The sequence below is a fragment of the Rhinoraja longicauda genome, chromosome 23 (assembly GCF_053455715.1).
Source record: "Rhinoraja longicauda isolate Sanriku21f chromosome 23, sRhiLon1.1, whole genome shotgun sequence".
Lineage (NCBI taxonomy): Eukaryota > Metazoa > Chordata > Chondrichthyes > Rajiformes > Arhynchobatidae > Rhinoraja > Rhinoraja longicauda.
This window is the reverse complement of record NC_135975.1, coordinates 14,499,195-14,518,626: the sequence shown is the minus strand read 5'-3', so window position 1 is coordinate 14,518,626 and position 19,432 is coordinate 14,499,195. Positions and strand designations below refer to the sequence as shown.

At 41.5% G+C, this 19,432-nt stretch overlaps 3 protein-coding genes across 6 annotated transcripts in view; 2 read left to right on the top strand and 1 right to left on the bottom strand.

Annotated features, from left to right (window-relative positions):
* Positions 1-13,263, bottom strand: part of ccdc146 (coiled-coil domain containing 146) — a 101,713-nt gene extending 88,450 nt beyond the window's left edge. For 2 of the 4 annotated variants that reach the window (XM_078419713.1, XM_078419715.1), the window contains exons 1-2: positions 13,166-13,263; positions 10,157-10,323 (exon numbers count right to left, since the gene is read on the bottom strand). In XM_078419713.1, the coding sequence (XP_078275839.1) occupies positions 10,157-10,318 (162 nt within the window). In that variant the 5' untranslated portion in view covers positions 10,319-10,323; positions 13,166-13,263. Of the gene's footprint in view, positions 1-10,156; positions 10,324-13,104; positions 13,145-13,165 lie in introns of those variants that run through there. The other 2 variants (XM_078419714.1, XM_078419716.1) reach the window with 2 other exon arrangements.
* Positions 1,463-7,882, top strand: fgl2a (fibrinogen-like 2a). The gene is made up of 2 exons (XM_078419717.1): positions 1,463-2,179; positions 5,216-7,882. Exons 1-2 carry the CDS (start codon positions 1,603-1,605, stop codon positions 5,917-5,919), a joined length of 1,281 nt encoding a protein of 426 aa, XP_078275843.1. The 5' UTR covers positions 1,463-1,602; the 3' UTR covers positions 5,920-7,882.
* A 904-nt stretch (positions 13,264-14,167) lies between the features above and the next one.
* fam185a (family with sequence similarity 185 member A) overlaps positions 14,168-19,432 on the top strand; it is a 49,109-nt gene continuing 43,844 nt past the window's right edge. Inside the window, exons 1-2 of the mRNA XM_078419712.1 lie at positions 14,168-14,865; positions 18,533-18,642. Coding sequence (XP_078275838.1) covers positions 14,454-14,865; positions 18,533-18,642 — 522 coding nt within the window. The 5' untranslated portion in view covers positions 14,168-14,453. The remainder of the gene's footprint in view (positions 14,866-18,532; positions 18,643-19,432) is intronic.

Here is a 19,432-nt window from a genome sequence, read left to right as displayed (position 1 = left end):
GCTGACTCGACAATACGACCCTGAGAAATAACTGACCAGACAGTGCTCGGCTAGAGAAAAAAACCGCAAGAACAAATGGTGACAGTCCAAGGACAAGTGTTAGAAGATAATCAGAGAACTGGGAGGAAGGCCAAAATAATCAAAGAGCTAGGAGAGAGGGAGTGCATGAACTACTCTGTACTGCGCTTGCCTAATGAAATAAATGAATATTACTGTATGATGTGGAAGGCAACAGGGGCGGTGACGGTAGATTGTGCACCTCAGTGCTCCGATTGGAAGGAGCCCGAAGGGGAGGAATTAAAGGTGTAACAATTGTAAAATGAAGTGAATAAAAAGAAGGGATTTTCCCGACCTCGGTGTGACAGGGGAGACACCCAACTCTGCAGACTTGCAAATAAACTATACTTGTTTCTCTAGATTGTCTCGAGCATCGTGATTGTGAGCACTCACATTTGCATCTCACAGAAGGGAGCAAGGGGAATATGATCCGCATCATGCTTCCAAAAGGCATTCATTGAGTGAATACTGACATCCCCACCAGTACTTTCCCCCACAAGTATATGCAATCAGACCATCCCCTGGTTAAGAATGCCAACTTAGGCATACCCCTACCTATGAATGAGCTCTTATATTATTATTAAGTTCAAAAGTCCAATGTATCTACATACTTTTATTCCTACAAACGTTAGAACTACTTTCCTCTCTCTCTCTCCATTTTTGTTAACTATTCTTTCTTAGGCCTTTGATGCCATAACTGATAATACAGTGGAGGTTTGGTTACCATATCGAGTGATTTTTGTGTATCTTCCATTTTATGGACCACATTGAATTATGGACGTCTGTTCATTACCCAGGGCTGCAAATTTTATCTGTTTGGGGCTAAGGGCAATCAAAGTACCCAAAAAAACTATGTGCTACCAATCTGAATTTCACTGCTGTGTTACCAACCGTATCTTTTATCAATATCATATCATCATATCATATATATACAGCCGGAAACAGGCCTTTTCGGCCCACCAAGTCCGTGCCGCCCAGCGATCCCCGTACATTAACACTATCCTACACCCACTAGGGACGATTTTTACATTTACCCAGCCAATTAACCTACATACCTGTACGTCTTTGGAGTGTGGGAGGAAACCGAAGATCTCGGAGAAAACCCATGCCACGGGGAGAACGTACAAACTCCTTACAGTGCAGCACCCGTAGTCAGGATCGAACCTGAGTCTCCGGCGCTGCATTCGCTGTAAAGCAGCAACTCTACCGCTGCGCTACCGTGTCGCCCAACTTAAGGCATAAAAAAAAGCATTCCAGAAAATACAAAATTTATGGTTTATTGTATGCAGTTGAGATACTGCGTAGTTTCCAGTTTCTGGAAGCAATTGACTTAGTGCATCATTTCCGGTTTCTGGAGGCAGTCTTAGTGATTGTCAGTATCACATGCTCATCTATATTACATCATAAATGATCCCTGCCCACATCTCTCAACAGTATTAATATCCATGGCAGTAGCTGTTAGTAACAGCTTGTGCAACACGGCATTATTTTTAAGAGTGTAAAGCATTAAAATATATAATAGTACATCAGCATTTTGAAGAAATAATGAGGGCTGCTGCTGCATTCTTTCTCGTGAATATTGGATTAACACTCTGTGTGGACATTCCTGCTGAATATAACAGAACTACCAGATTCAAGAATCCACCAGAAAACAATGCAGGCTGTTCCATCAAGCTGAAGCCCACAGACTGTGATGAAAATGAATTATGCGGTTATCAGATAAACATTCCACCATTAACCCTGAAGCTTCCTAAGGAGACAAAACTACTTGAAAAGACTGTCAAAATTGTTAAAAGTTTAACAGCAACAGTAAATATGATGAAGCAAAGGTGGCTGAAAGAACATCGGAAAAAGCGTGCCAATCATGATCACCCTATTGCAAATAAAAAATTTGGAAAAGAAAATAACAAGATAACAGCATTGGAGGAGAAAGTAAAAGTACTGACAGTTTCATTACAGACTGCCAGAAACCAGATCGATTTGCTCGAGAGACGTTTGGAAGAGTTGAAAATGGACACTGTTTGGCATTACGTTACTGATGAGTTTACAAGTATTAACGACACTGTGAATACTTTGAACAATAAGTGTTACACGGCATGTGGACTTATAGGCCGACCTACAGGTATGTTAATCAGTGTGTGAAGTATAGACTTAAAAATAACACAACTTTATCCAATTAAAGCAGGAATGATTTCCTCCTAATTCTGCTCACATATAGCCAAAACTAGTATTCATGATTATTCAAGCTTTTACAACACTGTTTTCCAAATAGCAGTTAATTAAAAAAATTTGGATTATACTTCAGTATTTAACATAGCTTTAAATTTACAGTATATATGCATAGCTTAATTCAATTGTGTTAATGCAGCATTACACAGCACAATACTCTGAATTAAGAAGCTCACTCATGTTATAAACTGAAAAACTTGTTACAATAAAAAGTCAGTGGTAAAACCTCAACTGCAAATTCACATTTGATTAAAATCCCAGTAAGGATGCAATTTGCTTAAAAAAAAACACAATTCACCTCATTTTATTTTTACTGAACAATTATTATATTGTTGGCCGATAATTAAAATGGCATAGATTCCAATCCTTGATCCTTTTAAGTGTTCAAATAAAGTTTGGCCAGATGTTTTTCAGAACAACTTGAAAAGCATTGCCAAATTAGTCATATCATTTGGAGCAGCCAGTTCTATTGTCAACAATTTGTGAAAGGGTAACATTAACAAATGTTATCCATTTGCTTCAAAGATGCTGCCTGACCAACTGAGTTACTCCAGAATTTTGTGTCATAACATTAACAAACTGCCTTGCTATTTTTTAGCAAAGCAACATGCAAGAAATATGTAGATTCATGTAACCTCTTTAGTTATCAGAACCAAAAAATTAAAATAATTTGTTAAATTAATTGCAGACCTCATGGATTTGCATTTCCATAAGTTACATTTGAACTCACCATCAGGCTAATTCGAGTCAAGCCAATTATTCAAATACAAGTATCGTTCAAGTCAAGCCAATCATTACAATTAAGATTGGGAGAGTTCCTTAGTACAGGTGTTTGCAATCATTTCCCTTCTAAGCAAACTTCTATGTTATAAAATGTTCCAATTCACAAACTGAGCTGATTCCATCTACTGCCCAGATATGTTCACTACAGTCCCTGTACCATAGGTCAGATGCAGTGAATTGAGTGAGCTGAATGGCTCATATTCATGAAACACCAGATAAGGTGTGAAAAGTACTGGCTTTTTTAGAGATACAGCGGGCCCACTGAGTCCTTGCCGACCAGCGGTCCCCGCACATTACCACTATCCTATGGACACTAGGGACCATTTACATTTATACCAAGCCAATTAACCTACAAACCTGTAGGTATTTGGAGTGTGTGAGGAAGCCGAAGATCTCGGAGAAAGCCCACGTGGTCACGGGGAGAACGTACAAAGTCCGTGCAGACAGTATCCGTAGTCAGGATTGAACTCAGGTCTCTGGCATAGTAAGGCAGCAACTCTACCGTTGCACCACCATGGCACCCTGGTAGCATGCAAGTTTCAAACAATAGGTTACCAAGGCCTCATCACCAAAACACTCTTGGCCTCTGGCAAGAGACAGTATTGAGGCAGAGCTTCACTGTCAAAGATAAGAGGCATTGTAAAGAGTTGTATTGTAAATGGCTACAATATAGAGAAATCTTTTATAACTATGAAATAATTTTTTTTTAACATTTTTAAAAAAGTATTTAAGTGATTAAAAATATTTAATCAATCCTCTTTCGCCCAATCTCTATACCAGAATCTTATTCAAGTGAATAGTGATTCCAATACTATGCCGTCTATCTGTTATAGAGTATGCCAGCTTTCAAAGCACAAGGGAATCATACCACATTCTGGTTTTGTACAAGTTGAAGTCCTACCTGGGAGCGCCGTTTGCTAAATCGTGATTTAGCAATGACAGTCCATGTTGTGCAATGTTACATAATAACAGGGTTAACCAAAGTTTATTGATGTATGTCTGAGGGAGATTGCAAGGGTGGAATCGCCAGGAAATACCCAAACCAGGAGTGAGTGTAGGCACTGAATGGTGGACATTCAGGTATGTGAAATGAGCTATCACTGGCACTGCTGCACCAATATGATTATAAGATGCAGTTGAGGCTGAGGTCCAGATCAGCTGTCAAAAGATGTAGATGGACTTGTGGAGCAATGGTGAAGAGAAGGAAGGAAAAGGCAAAACTTAGAGGTCCATTCAACTGCAAAAAGGAGGACATTGATGCATGTCACAGCCTTTACCCTGTGACATTGTAACTACAAGTAATCCAGTATTAGCAGATGCCTAGGTTTCTTGTGAAACCTCTAACTAGATAGCTAGGAATCTCTAGTTAAGAATCACAATGCTTTTGCAATAATATTATCTTGAAGTAGCAATGTTCACAATGCTCTATATCAAGTAATGCCAATAAAATATCAAATATTTGTTAATCTTAAGGCTCAATTTCAGTTTGGGATTGATATAGTCAAGAGGCTGAGGCCTGGGAAATTGTATTTGTGGGCTTGAGGGTAACTCACTGGCGCAGCTAGTAGAGCCGCTGCCTCACAGTGCCAGAGACCCAAGTTCAATCCTGACCTCGGGTGCTAACTGTGCTCTCTGTGACTGCCTGTGTTTCCTCCAACAATCCAAAAACATGTGGGCTGAAAGGTTAATTGGCCACTAAAAATGAGTACTAGTGCGTATGCAAGTGGTAGAATCTAGGGGGGCATTGATGAGACTGTAGGGAGAATATAAAATGGGATTAATATAGGATTAGTGTAAAGGAGAGGATGATAGTCGGGTGGACTGAAGAGACATAGAGGTATTGCCCTACGACCTTACATGCCATCTACGTGTAGAGCATCCCCCATCCAAACAAGTAAATGTTACATATTTAAAAATCAGGCTTAGAAATATACCATCTATCCAGTCCACGAACTACACCTAAAGTGTTAAGTGGTGATGAGATTTAAGACACCAGCGAGGGAGATGCTGAACTATCAGATTCTCTTAACAATCGGACAGAGAATTATCGGGATTTTATTGTATATATCTGTTGAGAGTCAAGCTATTCCAACCAATTTTATTGATTAAAGATAATGAAGTTAATGATCTATTTCCCTATTTACAGGAACAAAAGTACTGCCTCAAAATTGCTCAAGTCTTTACAAACAGAACATTCGGAAAAGTGACATCTATAAATATCCTGATGGTTTGGATAAATATTTTGAGGTCTATTGTGATATGGAAACTCCGGGTGGCGGCTGGGCGGTCATTCAGTCTCGCAGAGATGGTAGTGTCGATTTTAATCGAACCTGGGCAGATTACAAAAATGGATTTGGGAACTTATCAACAGAATTTTGGCTTGGAAATGACAAAATACATGTTTTAACAAAATCCAAAAATATGGCCTTAAGAATTGAAATTGAAGATTGGAATGGGGTGCAAAAATATGCCGAATACAGTCAATTTTCTGTTGCAGACGAAAATGACCAATATCGTCTGACCATTGGTGGCTATTCTGGTACAGCAGGTGATGCAATGCATAATGGTAAAAATTATGACCATAATCAACAATACTTTACCACCAAGGACAAAGATAATGACATGTATCCTTCAAGTAACTGTGGAGCCTATTATAGTTCTGGTTGGTGGTTTGATGCTTGCATGTCAGCCAATCTCAATGGTAAATACTATAAGAGGTACTATAAAGGGATCCAAAATGGGATTTTTTGGAGCACTTGGAACACGACAAAAACGGAAACTCTGAATGGCTATCGCCAGGCTTTAAAAACAGTTAGAATGCTCATCAGGCAGAAAGAATTTATGCCATAAGCACAGGACAACAACAAAAGCTTCCAAAAGCAACAACAAAAAAGAATGCTGGAAGTTTAAAATAAAAACAGAAAATGCAGGAAATACTCAGCAGGTCAGGTAGCATCTGCAGATAAAAACAGAGTAAAGATTTAGGTCAATGACCTTTCATCAGTACTGGAAAAGTGACTTATTAATTTTATATCACACCTTCTCTACAAATGCAACTGAGTACTTCCCAAAATTTCTGTTTTTATTCCAGAAGGTTAAATTTTAAAGCATAAAAAATGTCAATGTTAAACTTTTCTCTTTTGCTGCAGTCTTCTACTTTTAGTTGATCACAACTCACAGCGTACAAACTCACACTGTACAAACAGACCGAGGTTCATCTCCTATTCATCATCAAGTTAACCTTCATACCTTTAGCTCCATCTTCAGCGTAAACTTCTTGAATACTTTTGACATTTTGTATTTAGTTCTCACAACTGACCTGCCAAGCTTCACCCTACATTTGGTCCAAATAATTAACTTTTTCTACACACTCTTTGTTGGATCAATCTGATTGAGAGGTACAAAATTCTGAAGGAACTTTGCAGGGTAGAGTTGATCTCAGCCCTAAAACTGGAAGCAGAGTTTTAAATAATGGGTCAGCCATTCACGGTAGGATTTCTTCCCCCAGAGTGCAAGTCACAGTCCAAGAAAGCTATGACTTTGATGCACCGAGTTTCATAAAGGCAGATTGATACATTTTTAGGTGTTAAAGGCAATCAAGAGATATGGGGTCAGTTCAGAAAATTGCCACTACGTTAAAAGATCATATGTAATCTTACTGAATGGCTGGACAGACATTAAAGGTCAAATAACTTATTTTTCTAATGTTTATATATTCTAATTGTGATCATCCATCATTCTTCTCTTTTTAATCTCAATTAGATCCCCATTCGTCAACATGTTAAATGTTACTCTTACTCATCTTATTCCCCTCATGACCATGTCCTGTTAACCATTCCCACACCACACCACCAGCATTTTTGACAGTGACTTTCCATACATTCCTATTCTCTTTTCCCTACCAATAATGGGCAGGAATTTCACTGCTTTTCACACCCTTAAAAACCACCTCAAACCTCGACTATTGTCATCTTCTTAATTTCTCTGTGATATGCTATCTGTTGCTTTTAATATTTAAATTACCTTGTGACATTAACACGCAATATAAAAGCAAGTTGTTGATGGGAAGGAGAATTTATCACAGAAAGATATGTACATATGGGTGTAAAATATTTCTGCTCGTCGTCATAATCATATATGAGGGAGAACAGGCAATGGGTTCACGTCAAATAATGAGGCGAGCCCCACGCCTCAATCTTGGGCTCATCCTAGATATTGTGCTTCCAGTGCAGTTCCAAATTTGAGGCACAAATAAATCTAAATGAATTTCTATTCCCTCATCTTTTAAAGAGGTGCACAGAGACAATTTTAATATATCTATTTCCTATTCATTTGTACGAGAATTTCAGGAAATTCTTAAGAATATCAAATAGACTTTATAGTTAAAATCTATGAAAGATTTTTTTAGAAAGATAGCTTCAAACTATATAATGTAAATATTGATTGATATTGATATTGTAACGGTAGCCGCATTCCTTTAAATGCAAGCAGTAAAATATCTAATACAACTTTTCTGTATGCTAATTAATATTCAAATAGAATCCTTTACCTTTGTACTTTTTCCACTACTGCACAGTATCATGTAATTATAATGTTCATGTGACGACAAATTACTCTGCAATTAATGGTAATGAGAGAGTTCTATCTGTTGCAATTGTTGCTAATTATAAGAGAAGTACTATTGAAGGAATCAAACTAATACACTGCTGTTTATGAAAGATGAATGTAAAAGCTGATCATGAATATTAACTTGCATAGTGATGTTTTTATTATAAGCTCCAAGACCTTTTACTAATCAGTGAAGCTAAAAAAATTAAAATTTCCTTAATAAAATGAACGATGTGTATTGTGTATGAACTATTCCATTTACATACAACTACCTATACACTAAAACTCGTTTGTTTGTTTGTTCCTGAACAACAGCCAAAACGGTACACGATAGCCTGACAATTTTAAGCCCACCTTACTCACCGTCATCCCGTGGTCCTAATAGAAGAAGTTTCATTGAAATCAGTGTGATATTTTTAAAGTTATTCACATTTTAAAGTTTAAAAAACTGTGCATGTGCAGTTGGGGCCCCGTTGATCTGGTACTTAGGTAAGATGACCGCTGCATCCGCGCGTGTGTAGAACAAACACGTCCGCGCCTGAGCAGTTGGGGCCGGTTGATCTCGGCTCGAGCAGGGCTCAGCCGCCTGTCTCTTGGGGGTGGGTTTGCTGGCTCCGAAGCGGCGGGAGAGCCAGGCTTGGTGAGGGGGGGAAGCAACCTGGGCCTGGGCCTGGACGTGACTGGCTAACCACGAGCCTGAGGTGGGCCAAGGGGAAAGGCGGCAGGAGCGTCAGTGAAGCCGGTCGTTGATGGAGGTGGAGGCCGAGGCCTGGCGCTGGACCTGCCCTCGGCTCCCCCATCCCCCTCTCCTCTCCAGCTCAGAGCCTTCCCCATGACGCTCAGAGTCCAACGGCATTGGTGGCTGTCCAGGCCGGGAGGCGGGGGAGATGGGGGAAGAGTCAAGCAACATCGATCCGAGAGCCGTCAGTGGGAGAGGCGACGCCATCTACCCACCTCACTGAACCCCCGCACCAGGTGGAGGGAGGGGGGTGAAGGGAGTGGAGAGGGGGTGAAGGGAGTGGAGTGGGGAGTGGAGGGAGGGAATGGGGAGTGGAGGGATGGGAGGGGGGATGGAGGGGGATGGAGGGGGAGGGAGGGAGGGGGAGGGAGGGGGAGGGAGAGAGGGGGAGAGGGGGAGAGGAGGGGGAGAGGAGATGGAGGGAGGGAGATGGGGAAGGGAGAGGGGGAGGGGGGGAAAGATTGGTGTGGGGAGAGGGGAGGGGGGAGGAGAGGGTGTTGCACCAATGCAGGAGAGGTTTGGGCCCAATGGGTCCACTTGATCTATGTAATTTAAAAACAAGATTTTCTTCCAGCATTTTGCCCCAAATTTCTCCCTCGACTGGTCTCATTCTCAGAGAGAGGGGGGGGGGGGGGGGTGTTTATAATATATGCAGCTGGCTAAACCAAGCTGTACAACAATGCCCATCTTGAGTTTCCAGATACATGTCATTTAACCTCCATCCGTACACCGAGCTCTCTGTCCTCAGCTTTCTTCATTCCCAGCATGAGTCAAGTTCAAACTAAAGGAATAGTACCTCATATTCTGTTTGAGAAACCTACAGCCCAACAGTACAAAAAACATTGGATTTTCAAATTCTCGTTATCCCACTCTACCGGTGTTCCTTTCCCACTCCCACGATACACCCAAGAGCTCCATTTCTTATTGTTCACCTTTTCCATCCCCCGTCTCTCGTTAGCTAGTTTCATCATATTCCTCCTCCCGGTTTCACCTGCCCATCAGCTACATGCTTACCTCTATGGGTTTTTCTTCCCTTGGTTCACCTTTCCTATCAACTCCCTCATCTGGCTTCATCTACCCATTATCCATTTCTTCCTGATCTGGTTCCACCTATAACCATCAGCCTCAGTCTCCAACCGTCCCTCTCCTCTCCCTCCCCAGCCTCCATCTATCTATTATTTTTATTTTCTTATGTCTCGACAGTCACACATGGCCGTCTTCCACCTGGCTCCATTGGCCCGTCATCTACCCGTCTATCTTCTGATTCCTCCGATCACCCACAATGTAAATTATTAGAAGGTAGACAAAAAATGCTGGAGTAACTCAGCGGGCCAGGTAGCATCTCTGGAAAGAAGGAATGGGTGACATTTCGGGACGAGACCCTTGGCCCGAAACGTCATCCATTCCTTCTCTCCAGAGATGCTGCCTAGCCCGCTGAGTTACTCCAGTATTTTTTGTCTACCTTCGATTTATACCAGCATCTGCAGTTTTTTTCCTACATGTAAATTATTAGGTACAAAATAAATGATAGTTACATTTGACAGCCCATATGAAGCTTTGTAAGCTATTCCCAATTCTTATTATTACCAAAGAACAAAAATAAAAGTCAAATGATGATGTAAAATTAGCTGCTAATCAAAGTTAAAACTATTCTCAGTGATTTATTCAGGTCATGCAAAGTTCCCAGCTCATCTTCAGAGCCTCAGGATATCAATTAGTAAAATTTAGAGGAAAACCTACTTCTTCCAAGCACTGAAAAGCAGGACAGGTAGCTACATCTACAGCTTGTTCCTCTTGAAGATCTATAGATGGAGCAAGAGCTGTGATAGTTTCCTCTTCATCTTCATCTTCACTGATCTCATTTTCAGGTACATGTGGAGCAGTATTTTCCTCTCCACTCATTTCACCTAGAGAATGAATATATACAAATACAAAATATGAAAACCATTTATGGAAAAGGAAATCAAGAAACATAAATGATAAATGGCTATTCCATTGAATGTTAAAATTAATCAGATGAGACCTTATCAGAAGAATATTTGGATTGAACTTATCACAGAAGCTCAAACAGATGGGATATTGTCAAGGTAGGTAAATTAACTTTTTCTGATGAGGAATGGTATTACTGGGAAGAATATTTACTATTTCTAATTTGCTTAGATCATAGAATTTAGTTTAGAGATACAGCACAAAAACAGGCCTTTTGGCCCACCAAGTCCGTGCTGACCAGCAATCCCCGTACACTAGCAATATCCTATACGCTAGGGACAATTTTACAATTTTACTGAAATCCCACGGTCACAGGGAGAACGTACAAACTTTGTACAGACAGCACCTGTAGTCAGGATCGAAATGGAGTCTCTGGCGCTATAAGGTAGCAACTCTAACGTTGTGTCTCCATGCCGCCCCTATTATAGGAATAGATTCTTATAATCCATAATGTTTTGAGATATTGCATTTGCATGACCTTCTACAGAATCTTGTATAGTTTGATGAACATTTTCCTTCTAGATTGTCTCCTCCTCTTTCAGTACCTTCTGCTAACTTGCCATCCCCCACCATTATCTTGTTCATGTTCAAAAGTCTCCAAACTCTGTAAAGTTTGGAGTTTGGGGTGGTGGGGCATATAAAAGACTTACTACAACAGTCTGTTAAATGAGAGTTAATTAGTAGTCCACATTATGTCAGAATTAAATATTTAAATTCAAAATATAAACGCTGAAAAAAATTCAGTAGGTTTATCAGCATTTTTGTGGAGAAACAGATTTAATCATTTATGCTGGGGATCTCATTAAAAGTCAATTCTTATCCGTTTTAACCAATGTAAAAGAGGTTAAGTTGATTCAAATGAACAGGCCATAGTACATGTCAATTCTCCATTTTAATTTTAAATCATCTTTGTGACTTTCCAATTAATTGCCCATCCCTAAGTGTCCTTGGGAGAATAGAAGCGAGTCATCTTCATAAGCAATACAGTCCTTCTGGTGAAGATATTCTCGCAATGCTGTTGGACAAGGTGTTCCAAGATCCAGGCTCAGGTTGCAGCTTTGGGACTGAGCAAGAATCTGCTGTGCACATTGTAGATACACACTGCAGCCATTGAGGGAAGACATTGGTGGGGATTAATGTTTAGAGTGGTTAATGGGGTGCCAATCAAATGAGCTGCTAAGATGACGTTGCATTTCTTTACCTGTTGATGCTCCATTCATCCAGGCAAGGGGAGTGATTTCCATCAAGTATATAGCCTCATATTCCATGCACAAGTGACTACAGATGCTGGAATCTTGAGCAACAAAACAAACTATCGGAGGAACTCAGCAGGTCAGGTAGCATAAATTGAGGGAAATTGACTTTTTGGGTTGGGAGCCTTCACCCAAAACATTGTCAATCCATTTCCCCCCACAGATGCTGCCTGCCCCACTGAGCTCCAAGCAGTTCGTCTTTTGCTCAACATCTCCTATTCTGTCCAAACATATAACCCATGAGTTAACTCACATTCAAAAGCAAATCCCAATTGGCTTACCTGACAAAGACATTTCAAGATTGGCAAGGTTATGTGGAAAGAATCATATTGAACTGGCAGCAGCTAATATACTGATATAATGGGTGCTGAATTTTGCATTACTAGATCTATTGCCGTTATATATTATACTATTCTAGAACTATTTATCAACCCAAATACCTACTGCCACCCAGTGTAAATTTATGCTAGTTCAGTATCATAACTCAAAAGAAATGAGATCTCATTCTATTAGTGTTACTCAAGTAGACTAGATGGAAAAATATTCAAGATTATACACAATGCAAGCTTTCTATAATTTCTACATGGTGAAACCAAAATGTATAAAAATGGCCTTTAATGAAATCTGACAATGTGCACCTTAACCACTTGTGCTTTTTTTCCATTACAAATCTCAAATTGTGGAGTACAGAGGCAAATAAATAAATGACGAGTCTTTGTCCCAAACATTATGGAGGGCAAGAACAACTTGCATATCACGTAACGTTGTACAGCAATCAGAGTAATTGGCATTTTGGTATATAAAAAAGACATTGTGGCAGAAGTTTAAATTGTTGGATAAATCGACGGGATTGCTGTCACCAAAGGTGGACTAGAAAGGAGGAAAGGAGAAAAGGGGAGGGGAGTGACAGGATAGTTCCGCAACTGGAGGTTACAAACTCCCCCCACCACCACACCTCCCCCACACCCTCACCACCTCCCCCTCCCCTACCCCAAGCCCCAACACCCCCCCCCCCCACCACCACCTCCCCCCCACCACCACCTCCTCCCCCACCACCACCTCCTCCCCCACCACCTCCCCCCCACCACCACCACCACCTTCCCCCCACCACCACCACCACCTTCCCCCCACCACCACCACCACCTTCCCCCCACCACCACCACCACCCCCCCCCACCACCACCACCACCACCACCACCACCACCTCCCCCCCACCACCCCCTCCCCCCCACCACCACCTCCCCCACCACCACCACCACCACCACCACCACCCACCTTCCCTCACATGGGGGTTCGCGAAAGTTTAAGCGCGGACTTTGACGGTGGGTGTGCAGTTCTGGGGAATGGGGAAGTGAAGATGGGAAGCGGACTATATGGATTGAGCAGCATTGGTTTTGCTAGACACGCGTAAACGGTATATTTGTAATGCTAATCTTTGTCCTCTTACTGTGGCACTGTATTATTCAAAATACTTTGAACACTTCCGAGACCCAAGCCGTCAGTTATACCTCACAAGCTGCTTTTACTTCAACCGTCCTGTCCGGCTCACGGCTTCTCCTCGTTTACTGCCCGCGCCCACCGTCTCCACGGTAACCATTCTCTTCCCTCCTGCCCAAAGATACTAGAGGAACAAGATGGACCACTCCGTTGAAATCGCCTACACTGAAGTGTCGTACGCAAAGGAGCCATTTTAGTAGGCAAAACCCGCCGTCCGCTATGCCTCTCGCAGTGTAATCAGTTTTTTGGGGGAACAGTATGTGTGATGATACCATTAAAATGCAGAATATATCTCATCTATCAATTCACAGATTTTTATTATTTTTATTTTTAAATGTTTCTGCAAGTTTCTGCCTACTAAAATGGCGCCATGACATACTACGGTTTTTAGGGTAGAGTGGTCTATCTTGTTCCTCTAGTATCTTTGCTCCTGCCTCCCCGTTGGCTAGACAGCGCCGGCCTTGAGCCGCCGACAAAGGGAGGAACTGCAGGTGTTGATGGAGAGAAGGAATGGGCGACGTTTCGGGTCGAGACCCTTCTTCAGTCTGAGAAGGGTCTCGACCCGAAACGTCGCTCATTCCTTCTCTCCTGAGATGCTGCCTGACCTGCTGAGTTACTCCAGCATTTTGTGAATAAATCCAGACAATGAAACTCATCTGGACGGCAGGCAGTACAACTAGGTAGTCCCCGGGGAGAATACCCCGCAATGTCTAAATTAAACAAGGCATCTTTATGTATCTTAAATATAATTTATTCGCCAATAAACAATGTACGTATGGACCACTGTAGTAGTACCAAATCATCTCCCTAGCTCTGCATAATATTAGTATAGGAAATGTCGAGTTATATCAGCATTAAACGATCTTTTGGGTGCAGCTCTTTCGCTAAGCCTATTTGTAAACATAGTGCTGAGAAGTTAATGATGTTTTGAAATTAAACATATTTTTCTGAAATGTTGGTGAATGTGGATGTTCAATCACCTATAGGCAAATCTTTACAAACTTGTCTGAAGAAGGGTCTGGACCGAAGCGTCACCTATTCATTTTCTCCAGAGATGTTGCCTGTCCCGCTGAGTTACTCCAGCTTTTTGTGTCTATCTTTGCAAACTTGGACTTTACTTCGTTGTCATGGTTGGCCAGGGCCCTGCGCGGAATGCTGGGAATTGTAGTCCAACTTCGACAAGGACGGACGGAGAGTGCGCAGACTTCAGCTCCCAACAACCTCTGCTTGCAGATCAAAACACAAACAACCACAGTCGCCCTTTAACGAAGAGGTTTTTAAAAATTATCCTGGCGCAACATGACATTTCTGGTTGTATTTTGCCGCAGAGCCAGCCGAGCGGTGTTGCTCAAAGAGGTGCCCGGCGTGAGTGGTCACTGCTTTCTCCGTGCAGTGCCCCGAAGGCCTGTGTCAGCTCCTCGAAGCCTCAGCTCCAAACAGAAGGGCACGGCGCTGAAACGCTGGACTTTACTGGTGGATCCTTTCAGCTCTTTAAAGGTCCGCCTGCCCTGCGATGTGTCCGTAAAGGCGCTGGATCCGCACGGTTATCCGGATGCTGATCGCGCTTTTGTGGAGCTTCTCTCCCCCAACCAAGCTGAAAACGTGGATGATGTCCAGGTGCAGTACGACAAGGCTCTTAAACAGCTGGTGGTGGCTTCAGAGAAAGTCAGTGGTGATGCTCGTATTGTTTTGGTAACTCCGGTAAAGTTTGGTGAGTATTTATTTGTGTTACAATGTAATCCGACCCCCCCTGTCCGAAGTGTAAGGGGAGGGGAGTCCAATGCCTTCAGTTAAAATTCTGTCCACCAGTTCAAAAACAATTCGGGTTAAATGCAATATTATTGTTGGCTTTGTTATTCTCTATCAGCTACCATGTTTTCTTCGGTAAGGTATTTATGTTATTTGCACGCGCAAATAAAATGTGAACAAGTTATTTTTAGAAAGGCACCATCGACATTTTATAACGAACAAAACAAAAAGATTGGGGGGGGGGGGGGATAAAGCATTAAAACATGTACTGTATAATAGTCCGCCACAAGCGAGATTCTTAGTTAATTTCAAAAGTAGTGGGGCGGGGCACAAGAGACTGCAGATGCTGGAATTTTGATCAAAAATGTGCTGGAAGAAAACGGGCTAAGGAGGGAATATCTAAGGAGGGAATGGACAGATGATGATGATCATACAGCGTGGAAAAAGGTTATTCGGCCCAACTTTCCCACGCCGACCAACGACAACTTAGGAGTGCAGGGGGCACTGCTAAGGACCTTCTACAACACTGGTGGTATCAGCCATTTCCAAAAAGAAAAAACATTCACTGATCTGCATTAAACTCGATTAACCATTCCTAAGCCACCTGCACAACTGATTGAGTTTCTACTTCAATTTGTGATAACCTTCTTCACTATGATGCCACCTACTTTTGTGTCTTCTGCAAACTTATTAACAGTGCCTGGACACATGTTAACAAACTTGTCCAAATCTTATCCAAATCTTGTCCTTCTTATCCAAATTGTTAATATAAACTACAAACAGTAAAGGGCCAGCACTGATCCTTGAGGTACACCACTAGCCTCAGGCCCCCATTCCGAAAAACAACCTTCATCATCACCCTCTGCTTCCTTCCATGAAGCAAATTGTCTATCCATTGGGCTAGCTGTACCTGGATGCAATGCAATCTAACTTTCAAGAGCAGCCTACAATAGGGAACCATCACATGCCTTGTCGAAGTCCATATAGGCAATGTCTACAGCTTTGCTCTCATCAACCTTTTTAGTTGACTCCTCAAAAAACTCAATTGAATTTGTGACACATAATTTCCCACGTACAAAACCGTGCTGACTCTCCCTTATCAGCCCGTCTACCCAAATGCATTTCTATTTATCCCTCAGAATTCTCTCCAGTAACTTGCCTACCACAAACGTTGGGCTTACTGGTTTATAGTTCCCAGGCTTTTCCTTGCAATCCTTCTTAAATAGAGGCCGAACATTAGTCACCCTCCAATCTTTCGGCACTTCACCCGTACCTAATAATGATTGCTATATCTCAGCAAGGGACTGTGCAATTTTTTCTCTGGCTTTCCTCAGTGTCCTTGATTTATCTGATTTGGTGATTTATCAATTTTCATATTCTTAAGAGATTCGGCACCTCCTCGACTGTCCTCAAAGCACTTCCCTTAACTGCCCAAGTTTCCCCGTCTACCACAGTAAACACAGAGGAGAAATGCTCATTAAGGACCTTGCACATCTCATCTGGTTCCACACAGAGTTGTCTGCTTTGGTTTCTAAGGGGCCCTATGCTCTCTCTCTCTCTCTCTCTAGTCACCCTCTTTCCCTTAATATACTTATAACATCTCTTTAGATTTCGCTTAATATCCGCGTGAGCTATCTCCTGGTGCTATTTTTGCACTTCAGATTTCCTTTTTATTGGGCGTGAGGGAAAACTGGAGAACTTGGAGAAAACCAAAGGAGTGACGGGGGGAACAGGCAAAGTACACACGTTTAGTCTACACACTAGATGGCACCCAATGCCAGAATCGAACCCAGGTATCTGTTGCTGTGAGGAAACCATTCTACCAGCTTGCAATTGTGCTATGCAATAGAAAACCATGGGAGAGTACTTTTCAAAGAGTAGCCTAAATTACCTTTCAAATTACTTTTTTAAACAAATCCGAGTTTCCAGTGATGGAGAGATTTCAATTTCTATTCCAGAGTACATTGTAAGATTGTAAAAAGCAGAAGCCATTTAGATAAACTAAATGTTATATACTTTTTATAACATGCACTGTAATTGCATATGTGCACTATCCTTAGAAATAACATCTGGTTTTGATTGAAGATGCAGCATGGAAATAGGCTCTTTGGCCACCGAATCCATTGGTACCAATAATCACACTGGTTCTTTGTTGCCCACTTTAGCATCCATTCACAATTGCCAAACCAACAACAACAGGGGCCAAGTAACCCACAAACCCACCCATCTTTGGGATGTGGGAGGAAATTGAAGGACTCGTACGAAACCCAGGGGGACAGGTCACAGTGGGAATATGCAAACACCACACAGATAACATGTAAGATCAGGATTGAAACCAGGTTTCTGGCATTATGAGGTGGCAGCTCTTTCAGATGCGCCACACTGCCACCCTGTTTTAATACGTGGCATGGTATACGGCATGATTAGCAAGTTTGCGGATGATACAAAAGGGGGTGGTATTGTAGATAGTGAAGATGGATGTCACAAATGCAGTAAGATCTTGATTGGTTGGGCAGGTGGGATGAGGAATGGTTGATGGAATTGAATACAGAGAAATGTGAGGTGTTGCATTTTGGAATCTTACATCGACTGGACCTACACAGTGAATGTTAGCGCTTTCGGGAATGTTGCAGACCAGAGTGCATTCAAGTACATTGTTCCTTGAAAGTGGCATTGCAGGTAAAAGGCTTTTGGCACATTGGCCTTCATCACTTAGAATAATGAATATAGAAGTTGGGTGGTCATGTTGCACTTATGGAAGCCATTGATGAGACCACATTTAGAGTATTGTGTTCATTTTTGGGCATATGTTATAGGAAAAATGTTGTTAAACTGGAAAGGGCGCTGAGAAAATTTACGAGGATATTGCCAGGACTTGAGGGAGAGGTTGAGCAGGCTAGGACTCTGTTCCTTGGAGCGCAGGAGGATGAGGGGGTGATCTTATAGAGGTGTTCAAAGTCATGAGAGGAATCAGGTAAACGCACAGCGTCTCTTGCCCCATGAATTGAGGATTAGAGGAGATAGGTTTAAGGTGAGGGAGGGAAAAATTTAATAGGAACCTGAAGGGTAACCTTTTTATACAGAGTGGTTAGGCGGGTACTATCGCAATGTTTAAGAAACATTCAGGGTAGTATGGGTTTGGAGGGATAAGGGCCAAACCCAGGCTAGTGGGACTAGCGTAGATGGAACATGTTGGTCAGTGTGAGCAAGTCGAGCCGAACGGCCTGTTTCCTCCATGTATGACTCTGACTAAAACAGAAAATACTGGAAACCTTTGCAGGTCTTCCAGCAATTGTGGAAAGAAGTGGAGACATTGATTAGATCAAAGACCCTTTGTCTGAAGCGAAAAAATAAGTTTTAAGCTGCAGGGAGGATGGTCGATGGATAGGGCAATGTCAAAATTTCGTATCTTTTTCTTATTCATTCCACATAACTTATTTTCCCAGTTGAAAGATTTTTAACATGAAACATTCATTGTATTTCTCTGTCCACAGATGCCTACTAAATGTTTTCAATGCGTTCTGCGTTTGCTGCAGAGTCCCAGCATCTACAGTTTGCAGATTTTTCAAATGTACTGTACAGTATGTTGTGATGTTGATTAAAAACATTCAATTAATCTTTTTTTGCAGATCTCGATATTAGCACATTCAATAAAGGATGCGTTAAAATAAAACAAATGGAGAGTGATAACTGCTATGTGGAAACTGAGAGAGGGCACAGTATCTTGAATTCATTAAAGGTACAAGTAAATTATCAGATTTTTGTTTTCTTTTGAGTTAGAAGACAATATTGTCGTTGCTGATTTTTTGAAATGCTATATCAAGATTATTGTTTTCAAGTAAAGGAATGAGTGTGTATTGTTTAATTGACGGTTACTAAAGCATTGTGGGAGACGTAGAACGTTTCTTTAAATCAATAAGATCTATACAAGAAGAAAAAATGCTTAAGTTCTTCGAACAATTGGGAGAAAACCTCTTTTCAGCTACTCACCAATGGTGTAAATCACAAGATACTTAATTAAGCAATATCAAATAATATTTAATAGCAACCACATGGAGATATTATGACAGCAACATTAAAGAGATGGTGGGGGAATATTTTAAATGAGAGAGTAGTTTAAAAATGTTATTCTGACTCGGTGGGCTAAAGGTCCTGTTTCCATACTGCCGGACTCTGACTGGGGATAGATTTGTTGAGCTGCACCTAAATTACAGGAGTTTGCCATTGGAGGGCATTATTTCCATACATATAACAGTAGATTTAACATTTGTTAAATTGTCATTTAAACTAGTTATCAAAATCGCATTCTTAACTGATAATTGCGTCGAATAACAAAGGTTCATAACAAGTTCAGAGGTGGTGTTTCTGTACACAAAGGCCTTTCAGGTTGATACATGTGTGGATTTAAGAGGTACCATTGAAGAAGCCGTGGTAAGTTGCTTCTTTGCATTGACAGAGAATGAGTCATTGTACATTCAGTTAATTTTCCCACTCAATGTAAATGAGGAGAAGCACTTTGTCTTCCAGTC